General features: G+C 41.7%; 1 protein-coding gene across 1 annotated transcript in view; it reads left to right on the forward strand.

The window, feature by feature from the left end:
* Positions 1–13411, forward strand: part of SLF2 (SMC5-SMC6 complex localization factor 2) — a 45047-nt gene that overhangs the window by 22034 nt on the left and 9602 nt on the right. Inside the window, exons 11-17 of the mRNA XM_067536946.1 lie at positions 1680–1821; positions 2235–2337; positions 3327–3503; positions 4174–4271; positions 6946–7033; positions 10729–10857; positions 11651–11728. Coding sequence (XP_067393047.1) covers positions 1680–1821; positions 2235–2337; positions 3327–3503; positions 4174–4271; positions 6946–7033; positions 10729–10857; positions 11651–11728 — 815 coding nt within the window. The remainder of the gene's footprint in view (positions 1–1679; positions 1822–2234; positions 2338–3326; positions 3504–4173; positions 4272–6945; positions 7034–10728; positions 10858–11650; positions 11729–13411) is intronic.

A 13411-nucleotide genomic window follows, 5' to 3' on the forward strand; every position in this document is an offset into this window, starting at 1 on the left:
AGACTGAAAACTAGAAGACAGGATGGTTTTCAGATGGTTATAATCTGGAGCCTAAACAGAAAATCCTGCATGGTTTTCCTTCAGGGTGAATGGCAGAAGTGGTAACAGAGCCATAACTGTCTGTGGAAATTGCCTTCGAGCATCTGACCCTGGTTACATCTCGGCTCTCATTTTCTGCTTACCTTCCCATCTGTCATTTGCAGTCTCCAAAGGCTTTTTTCTGACCACCCCCTTCATATTTTCTCCAGCTTTTTTATTCATTCAAATCCCTCAAAACTCACTACTGAGTGAAGCCTACCAGCTAATTCTTTTAATTAAAAATGCTGTCACTCGCCCATTTCATAAAATTTTTTTACAAGCTGGTAGCATGGTTCAGAGAAACTCAAAACTCATATGAATTTTGTTCTTGTTTTCTGTTTTAGTTTGTAAGCTTCCTGGATAGGGAACATGTCCTCCTTTGTCTTGTACATCACTGAGCGCATGCGTAGTGCTAAACAAATAAAAATACTATTTGGTTGGGAGTGCATCTTTGTCTCAAATGTCACTCAATAGGAGAAGGGTTTGGTCCTGCAAAGGGCATGCTCAGTTCCCTGTTTTCAGCATTCCTCGTAGCAGCATCAAGTCCCAGTCTACAAAAGCTGTAACCCAATTCAGAGCTATAGTGAGCTCTGATTTTTTTTTTTTTTTTTTTTTTTTAAAACATTTGCATCCTGTTTCTATCTTCCTTTCTTAACTTAGCTACTCCTAGACTCCAGAGCATCTTCTACAATTACTGTGTGTATGCCAGATGGTAATGCATGCCATAAACCACTATCCCTTAGGCTTTGAACATCTCTTTGGTGATGGCCATCAGACATGAGTAAATTATACCTGTACAATGCTTTCTGGTTTAGAAATTGTGTCCATTCTCAGAGGCAGGCATAACTCTTCCAGTAGTATGATAGTAGGCCTACTGGCAGTGCATCTGGTCTTCTGAAAGTAACCCATACCCCACATACAGTAGACCCTTGCTATCATACCCTTTGCTAGTGAGCGAACCTGCTTCCTGGATCCCACCTCCATCCTTGCCTACTGTGGTGAGGGGCTGACAGGTCTTCCAGCCCCAGGGCTACAGCGAGGGCTGACGGGTCCTCCCACCTAGGTCGGGGCTGGGGCCAGGGCACAGTGCTCCTTGGCTTTGGGGCTGTGGTAGGGGGCAAGAGCTCTTCCCCCTCCCGGCTGGGGTGGGGAGGAGGAGCTCTGTCAGCTTTCAGGGGAGCTGGAGGAGCTGTATCCCTCTCCACCAGCTGTAATGAACTCCTACCTATACCAAAACAAATGGCTTGGATCTCTAGAGGTTCACTGTAGCGAGGATGTACTGTATCATGCCCCTAGCTTCATGCTGATAAAGCAGAGCTGTAAGGGTTGGGGAGCAACTTAAAACACTCCCTTAAAACGGAAGCTGCTCTAAACTGGACAATCAATACCATCTTTCAGTGCCAAACACCATGCCTTGGTGCTACAATTGTTCTGATGGCTTTGAGGATAACAGGCCTCCACTCTGATGTACAGAAGATCCCCATGTTAGCAGTGCTGAGCATTGGCATCGCAGGGGATCACTACACATATTCGGTTTCTTTATAAGAAACACACTCTCAAATTAACTTTTTAAACATTAACTTCATGTTTTGTACTTGCAGCGTCGATCAGCGATGCACAGTCTAGACCGTGGATTCCCTCACTATCTGATATATCAACTGTATTTATCAACATGGGAGTTCCCTTTCGATCTCTATTTCCTCTGCAGCATCTACAGCCCGTCTTTAGTGAAGATGATATTTTGTAAGTATTTCGCTCTTGCTTTCTTTGGTCTAAACAATAAATATCCTATCTAGTGCTGGAACATAGGCTGGGAGCTGCTTGCTTTGTTTTCTTCCATCATGCTCACTCTCTCTTTTTGGATATTAAGCAGTGTACAACAGAACATACCATTATAACACTTTCTGCCAATTAAATATTCAACTCAGAGGGCTTATCGGTCCTTGGTCCTCCCTGCTCTTAAGTTTTTTTTTATTGAGTTTTGCAAGAAGCACAACCTAAGAAATTGGGCAGAACCATTTAGAGCACTTTAGAGAAACCCAGAGACTGTTCCTTATGACACTTTCTAAGAAATCATGCAATATTTTTTTTAAATTTGAATGGAAATGGCTTTTGGAGTATCTTTTTTTAAAATCACATAACATATTTTCTGTTAGATCTGAAATGCAAATAACAGTGGGAAAACAAGCAAGTGGAGACATCTCTGCAGATCCAGCTTTTTCCTGTCTTCCAGAAACCAACCTAATTAATGTGATCAAGGTGAGATTTCTCAAGTGCTTTTTTTTTTTTTAAGGGAGCCCTATGTCTTAGTGCAGTACTGTGTATGTCTTATGAAGGCAGCACTCCCTGAGAGAAAGCCAAGCTCATTTTTTTGAGATAGCTCTTCAGGGTAAAAGTCTCTAAAACTTAAATACAAAATTTCTAACTGGCTTCAAAAATATCTTGTGGAAATACTTTAATTGTCATAACATAACATTTGTGTAGGGAAAGCTGTAGCTGAATGATAGCATTACCATTTAAAGGAAATATTTAGAGCAATATTCCTGGAGAAATCCAGAGTAATATGTATCTGAGGGTGTCAGTTAAGAAATACAAATATTTTCAGAAGAGAGTAAAGTGAGATTAATCCATACAGTATTACTTGAATAATCTCTAATTTTGACTAGATGCTCTCAAGTATTGTTCATTTAGCTGGGGAGTTGTCAGCATCTCAGTACCATATATAAACAGGATGTCTCTTCCATGAGGATGATCACACTGCTACAGCACCTTTCCCCAGCCTCTCCAGGGAATGTTGTGTTAGAATTAGATGAAAATACGCCCTGTCTGAATGACAGAAAGGAGGGAATGAGTAGTTTAAGAAAAATGTGCTACTGTAAATGGAAAAAATACTGCCTCTCAGTTCCCTCGTATGATAGGAGATGTTGCAAAGGAAATTCATCAGTTGATGCACCTTTAATACGCCTGCAGACTTAAACTCCTAGAATTATTTTAAAATACAGCAGAATCCCGTTTATCTGGTCTGACTGGGATCGGGCCAGAGTGGATAATCAAAACTGTGCATAAACCAGAGAATGGGTAAATGTGGTGCTGCAGCGCCATCTGTAGCCACAGCAGAAGTTGCCCGCTTCTGGCCCTGGAGTCCTGGTTGTTCTGTAAATGCAGAGAGCCTGGGGGAGAGGGGGTGGATAAACTGGATTCTACTATAGTAATTGAATGAAAATCTCATTGTGTTTTTTCCCCAAAAGTTCCTTGATTTTTGTACAACTATATATCCGGATGGTTATGCGGACCAAGAAATATTGCTACTGCTGTTACTGCTCTTTAAAATTAGCCTGGAAAAACTATTGAAGCAAATTCCATTGATAGACCTTCAGTGCCTTCTGATAAAACTGCTGAAAAATATCAGAAACTGGGATGCCAAGGTAACTTCATAACTAATTTTATAGTGGTAGGTATATAAACTTGTAGCTTGAGTCCAAGGAAATCCTCTCTCTTGTTTAAGCTGTGGCTTATATTTAAGTACATTTACATGGTCATCCTGATTTGTGTTTTTGACTTAAAAAATATTAACATCAATAACAAATCACGGTTGAAAAATTCAGTATAAGCAAGGCTGGAGTTTTGGATCTCTCCATGATTCCTGGGACGTGACTGAGTATGTGGGCAGCAGGAGGTAAATGAAGATCTTTCTCTACCTTTGTGCTTGTCTGTTGTGTTTGTAAGTAAGCAGTATTTTGAAATATACAAGAATCTGACTCAGCAGAATTCTTGTAAATTTAGAATGTCTGCTTGAGTCCAAGGAAAGAATGAAGCAGAGCATTATCCTAAATGTAGCTGGCAAGTGAGTTTTTTGACACACAAACCTTGACTGTCCTACTGTAAATTAATAAAGCCTGAAATATCCATGGCTGACTATGTAGTGCAATGCAGAAAACATCATTAAGGACATACTCTCCCTTCTTTCTACACAGTTTCAGGGAGGGGATAATCGTCTTACTGTAGATATGTGGATTTTTTTATGTTTTCATACATGTAACAGCTGGCCATTGTCCTGTAATCCCTTCTTAGTAAAGCTTTTCTTTCCTTTTTAAGATGCCTCAGCTCTGTCTGACAATGAGTGAACTTTCAAGTCATCACCATGATCTCCTTTGGTTGGTTCAGCTGGTCCCTAGCTGGGTAAAGCACGGAAGGTAATAACTTACTGACATCAAATAAAAAAATGGTTTTAAATGTTACATTTATGTAATGTCGAGATTGTGCTAAAAGCATTAGATGTATCTTGAAATACACACCCGGTTTAATGAAAGGAATCCTACAAAAACTGGAAACATTGGACAAATTGCTAAGAGGAAGTATAAAAGAATAGCATAAATATGGAGGCACTAAATCTGAAACGCCAAGGCACAAAATATGTTGGTCCTAGTAAGAGACATAAAAGGTTATACAGAGATTTTTTTAAAATACATTAGGAGCAGGAGAGAGACACATGAAAAGTGTCAGTCCTTTACTTAGCTGGCAGGAAGAGATACCTGATGACATCAAGAAGACTGAGGTGTTTAATGTCTATTTTGCTTCAGTCTCAACTAAAAAGGTACTCCACGTAATATCAAGAACAAGATGGAAAGATTCAAACCGAAATAGGGAAAGAACAAGGTAAAGAATATTTGGGTAAGTTAGATGCATTCAGGTCAGCAGGACCTGATGAAATTCATCCTCCGTTCCTTAAGGAACTAGCTGAAGCAATCTTGGAAGCGTTAACGATTATCTTTGAGAACTCATGAAGGATGGGTAAGGTCCCAGAAGACTGGAGAAGGGCAAGCGCATAGTACTTGTCTTTTAAAAAGTGGAACAAAGAGGACCTGGAGAACTATAGACCAGTCAGCCTAACTTTGATACCAGGAAAGATGTTTAATAACTTTGTTACTGCAATCAACAATTAAGTCAGAGGTCCCCAAACTGTGGGGCGCACCCCATAGGAGGGCGTGGAGGAAACTTTAGGGGGGGCCTGGGCCAGCCCACATGGGGGTGGAGAGGAAGCACCACCTAGCTCTGGGCTGCTTCCCATCTCCGCTCCAGCTGAACAACTGGTTGAAGGACTGTACTCAGTAACTACCAGTGGTTCTCTGTCAAACTTTGAGGACATATCTAGTGGGGTCCCACAGGGGTCAGTTCTGGGTCAGGTACTACACAGTATTTTCATTAATGACTTGGACGATGGAATGGAAAGTATGCTTATAAAATTTGCAGACGGCACCCAGCTAGGAGGGGTTGCAAGCAGTTTGGAGGGCAGGATTAGTATTCAAAATGACCTTGACAAATTGGAGAATTGGTCTGAAATCAACAGGGTGGAATTCAGTAAAGACAAGTGCAAAGTACTTTACTTAGGAAAGAAAAAACAAATGCACAACTGCAAAATGGGAAATAACGGGCTAGGTGGAGCTGCTGAAAAGGATCTGGAGGTTATTGTGGATCACAAATTGAATGTGTTAACAATGTGATGCAGCCATGAAAAAGGCTAATCATTCTGTGATATATTAACAGGAGTCTTGTATATAAGATATGGGAAGTAATTGGTCCCACAGTTCTTGGCACTGTTGAGGCCCCAGCTGGAGTATTGTGTCCAGTTCTGGGTGCCACGCTTTAGGAAACGTGGACAAATTGGAGAGGCCAGTGGAGCCCAACAAAAATAAAAGGTTTAGAAAACCTGACCGAGGAGGAAAGATTTTAAAAAAAAAAAGGGGGGGGCATGTTTGAGTCTTGAGGAAAGAAGACCGAGGGGACGCCTAATAAATCTTCAAACATGTTAAGGGTTGTTATAAAGAGGACTGTGATTAATTGTTCTCCGTGTCCACTAGTGGTAGGACAAGAAGTGTAATGGCCTTAATCTCCAGCAAGGGAGATTTAGGTTAGAATGTTTTTCCTAATATCTAACTATAAGCATAGTTTAGCTCTGGAATAGACTTTCAAGGGAGGTGGTGGAATCCCCATTCTTAGAGGTTTTTAAAAACCAGTTGTCTCAAGGTTTACTTGGTCCTGGCTCAGCAAAGGGGGCTGGACATGATGACTTCCTGAGGTCCCTTCCAGCCTTTCATTTCTATGATTCTATAATTATATATGTAATTTGTGATTAACTTTTATACTACAAGCTTAGTTTTAGTACAGAGGCTTAAGTACTTGGGCTTGAAACACACTTTTAGCTCTATTGCAAGTACTTAACTACTTGAGGTTTTTTCTGACATCAATTTTTCAATCACCCTCTTGTCTAAATGCTCTCTGAAAGTAGTATTGTCAGTTTTTTCCCCCCTATTAATTTATTTAGGAAGTATCAATAGGCTTACAAATACTTGCCATATAAACATGGGAAACAAAACAATCATTACAAATGAGCTTTTGTTTTAAGACATTTATTCATTAATACAATGATCAGATCTGTTTAACAGAGTGTTATCATATTATGTAGAGTGAGTCATTACAACACTCATAATTTTTAGTGATTTAATTAAATTGAGCGAGATCTTTCAGTTTTTTAATATCTCAAGCTGCCAAGCATCCATAAATAGAAGCTGGTATAACATTCCCTGGAAAGAGGTGTGTCCTTCATTATGGGCTTAGAGGCAAGCCTCTTAGATGACATCTACATGTGCATCAGAAGGGTTGTAGCAAGAGGAGGGAAACTCCCAACATGTTTACTCACGTGTTTATTTTGGAGCCTTTTACCCTTAGTGAAGCTGGAAGATCTGCACTAGGTATGCAAAAGAGGACATACTAAAATACTTTAGGAAAACCATATGTTGCTTCATATGCAATGTAAAAAGCACTTACATTTGAGATGGTCCTTTTTTTAAAACAAACCTTCTCTTTCAGACAATTAAGAAGAAACCTTAGCCTAATGATAATTTCAAAGCTTCTTAACAAAAAGCATACAAGTATACCTGATACCAGTGACCTGCAGGTATTGTATAAATACCTTTGTTAAAATTTGTGTGTGTGTGTGTAATAGTGTTTGCAAGGAAGTAGGGTGTTTGAAAGTGAAGAACAACATAATGTGTGGGTTTTCCCCTCCCCATTTTGTCCTTTTGCAATTCAATGTGTTAATTTAACATCTTGGTCTTGGCTCTCTGAGGCTGATGTTTGCTGTGGTTTAGGAGCTTTGTAAAATAACAGATTAGATTTCTAAAATTCTGTAATTTGCTAGTGAGGTATGCTTTTAAATATAGCTCTTTAATGCCTTGGCATATTCCACAGCTATCATTGCTTTATTCTAAAATACATGATTTTAAAAAAATATTAACTCCTTAAGATCCATTTTCATGACAAAAGTGGTACCATGTCCTTTATACGTTTCTCCTATTTATTGCATCTAATGCAAAAGTCAGCCCTGAGTTACTAAGGCCTTGTCTACAGTACAGACTTTTGTCAACCAAAGTCAGCTTTTTCCACCAAAACAGTGATGGTGTACACACTGCAATCTCCCCTCCACACCCCCAACTACTCCCCTGAATTTGTGACAAAATGATCTTGATGAGAGGCAGGTGTAGAGCTTTTTGCGCCACACTTTTAGCAACAAAGCATCAGTGTAGAGACCATGCTTGGTTCTGTCATGGTAAATGACCTTCAGGAATTGTCCTGCAATGCCCGTCCTGACCATTCTGGCCATCAATTTTAACTCAGCTGCCCTGCAGCCATCCGCCCCATCCCCTTTAAAGGCCTGGGAATTTTTGAAATTCCACTTCCTGCTTGGTTGGCGTGGACAGCTCACGTCTCATCCTCCCAGCTGACCATGATGGCTCCATGCACCGAACTCTCTCCCCCTTGGAGCACACCAGAGCTTCTGGATCTGATTGGCATTTGGGGAAAGAAGGCTGTGCAGTCCCAGCTCTGCTCCAGCCAAAGGAACTTCGATACATATGGTCAAATTTTTTGTTTAATGGTGGAGAAGGGCTGTGAACGGGACACACAGCAGTGCCATGCAAAAATCAAGGAGCTGCATCAGGGGAACCAAGAGGCTAGGGAGTCAAATCATCATTCTGGTGCAGAGCCAAAGACCTGCCACTTTTATAAGGAGCTGGAAGCCATCCTTGACTGTGACTCCACCTCCACCACGAAGAGACTCATAGATACCTCTGCAGGCAGCAGGCACCACACTCAACCCCTCGAAGTTGTGGATGAGGAGGTTGAGTTGGAGGATGATGCGGAGCAGGAGACCAGGTCATTTGGTGATGTGTGGAGTCAGGACCTCTTCTCAACCCCAGAGGTTTTGAACTAGTCCCAGCCCTCTATCTCTGGAGTGCAGGATGCAGGAGAGGGGAGCTCGGGGAAGGGCATGGGGAGACACTGTCTGAAAATCAGAAAATTGATAGGCAGCAGAGGAGGGAAAACAAGGAGCGAGCTGATAGCAGGTTATGAGCGCATGATAAAAGCCATGGATGGAGGGGCAAACGGAGCTGCTAAAGTCACTCATAATGCTGCAGACTGAATGCATGTGTGCTCAACCCATCTCCCCCCACCTTGCTGCCAATCCAGAACTGCTTTCCATGCCCTCCCCAAATTCCACTCTCACATTCCTACCAAACTCCCGGCCCGTCTCAGTACCTAGTTCACTCCATCCCTTCAGACAGCTTCCACAATGATAGCTGAATTTACACCCAGCTGTTATCGCTCACTCTGCCCCTCACTGCTTTCTCCCCCTCCAGCCCAACTTTTTGTGTTGTGAATAATTGTTCTTTAATAAAGACATACTCTGTGAAGGATCAGCAATCTTTGTCTCTTGCACACTGATTGCAGCTCACATTGATACACAGTGCAAGCTGGCTAGCAGTCATAGGATGGCACAGCGCTATTTACAGACACACCTTATTGTTGCTCATTGTCAGAATGGTTCCTCAAGGCCTCCCTGATTCGAATGGCCCCTCATTGTGCCCCTCTAATAGCCCTGACATCTGGCTGTTCATAGTCAGCTGCAAGGTGAGCTGCCTCTGCACTCCACCCAGGGGAAACTTTTCACCCTTAGCTTCACAACTATTCTGGAGCACACAGCAGGTGGCTATAACCATGGGTATATTTTCCTCATTTAAATCTCACCTGCCATAAAGCCATTGCCAGCAAGCTTTTAATCTGCCAAAGGTACATTCAATGGTCATTCAACACCTACTTAGCCTGTTATTGAAGCGCTCCTTGCTGCTATCTGGGTTGCCCGTATAAGGCTTCATAAGCCATGACAATAAGGAGTAGGCTGGGTCTCCCAGGATCACTATGGGCATTTCAACATCCCCCATTAGAATCTTTTGGTGTGGAAAGAAAGTCCCTGCTTGCAGCTTTCGGTACAAGCCACTGTTCCTGAAGATGTGTGTCATGCATCTTCTCTGACCAACCCCACATTGATGTCTGTGAATAGCCCACAGTGATCCACAAGTGCCTGCAGTACCATAGAGAAGTGCCCCTTTCTATTTGATGTATTCCGTCGTAAGGTGATCTGGGGCCAAAATTGGGATATGCATGCCATCTATCGCTCCGCCACAGTTAGGGAATCCTACCACTGCGAAGCCATCCACTATTTCACGCACATTTCCAAGACACTCAGTCCTTTGTAGCAGAATGTGATTAATGGCCCTGCACACTTGCAATAACACGGCTCCAGCGGTGGACTTTCTGACTCCAAACTGATTAGCGACCGATCGGGGGCAGTCTGGAGTTGCCACGTGCTTCTCCAGTGAAAGGGCAGCTCTCATTCGTGTATCCTTGTGCTGCAGGGCAGAGGCGAGCTCCGCACAGAGTTCCATGAATGTGGCTTTGCATATTCGAAAGTTCTGCAGCCACTGCTCGTCATCCCAGACCCGCATGATGATGCGCTCCCACCACTCAGTGCTAGTTTCACATGCCCAAAATGGCGGTGCACCACGTGCAGATGCTCCATGAATGCAAACAGTAATCCTGCGTTTTTGTTTGCTTGGCACTCATCAGATCAGGCACCTTGGATTCCTGTTCTGACTGGGAGCTCATGATATACTGCATGAGCAGAACACTGACAACAGCAGCGCAGGATCCATCTTTTTAGATAGAGACGGCGGGCGCTCAAGAAACTAGGGCCGTTTGAAAAATGCCGTGAAACAGTCAGAAACCCATGGAATGATGGGACGGAAATCACTGTATCATGGGACGTTGAGCCCGCACTCATGATGCACTCTAGTCCTCTTTCGCCTTCCCACAATTCCTAGTGGCACAAGGTGGTGAGTTGCACAGTGGGATATCTGCCCAGGGTGCACATCTCTCACTGATGCTAGAGCACCAACTGTGGACGCGCTTCGGCGACACAATGAATACTGAGTGGACAGACAAATGTTGTAATTACTGTCCTTTTTGATCATCTTTGTGACTTGGGTCAACAACACTTTCTAATGTAGACAAGGCCTGACGTAGTGTAGGCTTGATGGCAACACACAAGAATTAACTTGTTTTGTGAACAGAGTAAAATTACCTACAATGTGAAATCTTCCTTAATTTAAAAGCCCTGGTTTAGATGTTGAGTTTTCATTTCAGTGGACAAAATAATCTCCAAATGGTGATAGTATGTTATCTATACTGTATTGAGCTTTGCAATGTCAGTAAGATATACTAATTCTTAAAACATTTTTGTTGGCTTTTATATAGATGTCTCTTCTATATCGGTATCTGGTGCAGATGAAGCCTTCTGACTTATTAAAGAAAAAGATAGAAGAAAGAATGGAGCAGCAGGGTGACCTCAGTGGAGAGTGTGTTCATACAGAACTAGAGCAGCAGGTATATGTTTAGGGCTAGTGATTTGCATTCCTTCGACACATTTACTTTTGTAAATTGGAACTTGTTGACTTTACCTGTTTTAGAGTTCAGTGCTCGAAGGGTTGGTTCTGTGTTTGGAATGCTTTACAGCATCTTGCCCTTGGTATTTTATATCCATTCATTTGAGCTGAGATGATATATTTAGTTAGTTACTTGTTCAAGTTCTGGTGGTGCTTAGAGGTTCCAGCTGAGATTGGGTTGGTATTGTGCATGGAAAAATGCTTAGCACATAATACGGCACTTTGTGCCCCAAAGAGCGTACAGTCTATCCAGAAGTTGATTATTCTGCTTTAATATTATTCTTTGCCTATATTGGCAGACTGGAGATTGCTGTAGGATGGCCTTCTCTGAAAACTGTTCCTTCAAGATCTGAGTATGTGTGTTCTGATGTGGGAGGTAGATGAGAGAGAAATATAGCTATCCATTTTATGCATCTGGTTTGTTTAATTATAGTAATTGGAAATACAGAAGACCTTTTGGGTCATGTAGGGGTCCATATAAAATTGTTCCCAAACTGTATTTTCCAGTGCTCTTGTCCCGTATGGTTTCTAATTATTTAGGCAAACTTTCAGATATACATATCTAATGACTTGGCCATCTGTCTTTCCAGAGGGCTTAAAAGTAGATATTTTAGCACTATAATCAATTATTAGTGGTGTCGTTTCAGAAGAGGGTGGCAGAACTCTGAATTTAACTGTGATTCAAGTTCATACTTGTTATGTTAAAAGTGTTAATTATGTTGGCTTCTTCTTAGGCATACTACCTGACCTACATTCTTCTTCACTTGGTCAGTGAAGTCAGTTGTTTTGATGTTGTCAGTTCTAATCAAAGGGTAAGTAACTGGCTCAAGTGATTGGCTGCTTAAGATGGAATTTTTTTGCTTAGGGACACTGTTTAAATTCTGTTAAATATATTAGAGGAAAATCTTTTTCTTCTGTAAGATGTCAGTGGAGCCGGCTGGAGGACAATTCTGTTTTGCAATAACTTTTGAGGCTTCAAAATTTGTTTTCATTACAAAGTGGAACAGAAACAGAACCTTTCAAACACTTTCATGAAACATAATTGTGTTTGTATCTGTTTTTGAATAAAAAAGGTCAGGTTTTTTATTAAGGTCTCTGTAAGTCACCTGAAAGTCCACCCGGGACCTCAGAAACCTTGTCACCAAACCCTTTTTGAAATCTATACAGCTCAGCAAAAGTTTCAGCTCTGAAACAGCATATTTTGACAAATAAACATTTAGTCAAAAATGTTTTGACCCTTCTAGATATTGCAAAGTTTTAACAGAGCAGAGTGAAATACGGGAGGGCAGTAACTTCAGGCTAATATAGCAGTCATTATAGGCTCAGCAGTAACAGCTCTCTTTTGACCTAGGATGTCATAATCCATTTATTGAGAGGATATTGACCAGGAGATGTCAGTTATCCCATACAATAATTTGGTCTCTGTTTATTCCTTCACATTGAATTGCTCGCTGTAAGGTAGCTGAACAGCTCTTATAGCTGATGCCATTGGCACTCCATGGATCTTCCACATGGTTGCTAAAGAAATCTGAGTATCACGTGACCCCCTTAAGACAGAGAATGTCATTCTTGTGTCTGCTCCAATCAGTTGCTAGTATTTGTAAGATTGAGAATCTCAGACTCCTTTGAAAGTGGTGAAAGATTCATAGTAGCTTTACTGTGAAAAGTTTAGTGACTTGTATTGTATGAACCTTTTGTTTACAAAGTTTTCCTGGAAATCTTTTTTTTTTTTTTTAAGTACCCCAGTAATCTATTTCCCCCTTCCCAATGTTGTTTTGCAGTTAGAAATCCCACTAATCTCTTCCCCACCAAACTGACTTTTTTAATAAAAAGTGATGGCATGATAGGCTAGACCAGGGGTGGCCAACCAGTCAAAGACGAAGAGCCAAAAAAAACTATAGATACCGCAAAGAGCCACATTTACCTTAGCCTCCACCGAAAACTCGGGCTGATCCATCAATTTCGGGCGGCAGCTTGTCAATTTCACTTTGGTGCCCCATACAATGCGAAGAGCAAAGAGCCGCATTTGTATGAGCAAAGAGCTGCATGCGGCTCGCGAGCTGTGGGTTGGCCACCCCTGTAGTAGAAGGGTATTCTATGGGACAGGCAATGTATAAAGCCTACAGCACTTGCTGCTATTTCAGTATTGGGTTTCTCCTAATTAGACTGTACCAACTATGTAGGATTGTATGGTTTGTGATACTAGCAGATGTCCCTGAGTAGCGGTTCTTTATTGTGGATCAGCAATGGTCCACAGAATGAAACCATCTGACAACTGTGTGACTGGGAGATTGAGGACGGAAGTCTCATGTGAAGTAGTCCACAGAATGGAAAAAAACTGGGGGAGCTACTGCTATGGAAAATAGGATGTTGCCAGCCTGCTTCACTTATGGTGACCTTAATATGAGATTTCAAGAAGTGAAAGGCCTGTACATAACCCACTAGTATGTTTTACATTTAAATTATATGCTTTGAGATTCAGACCTTTCTTGGTT

The sequence above is a fragment of the Emydura macquarii genome, unplaced genomic scaffold (assembly GCF_026122565.2).
Source record: "Emydura macquarii macquarii isolate MOO-44397 ecotype Brisbane River unplaced genomic scaffold, CSIRO-AGI_Emac_v2 contig_3692, whole genome shotgun sequence".
In the NCBI taxonomy this organism is placed as follows: Eukaryota; Metazoa; Chordata; order Testudines; family Chelidae; genus Emydura; species Emydura macquarii.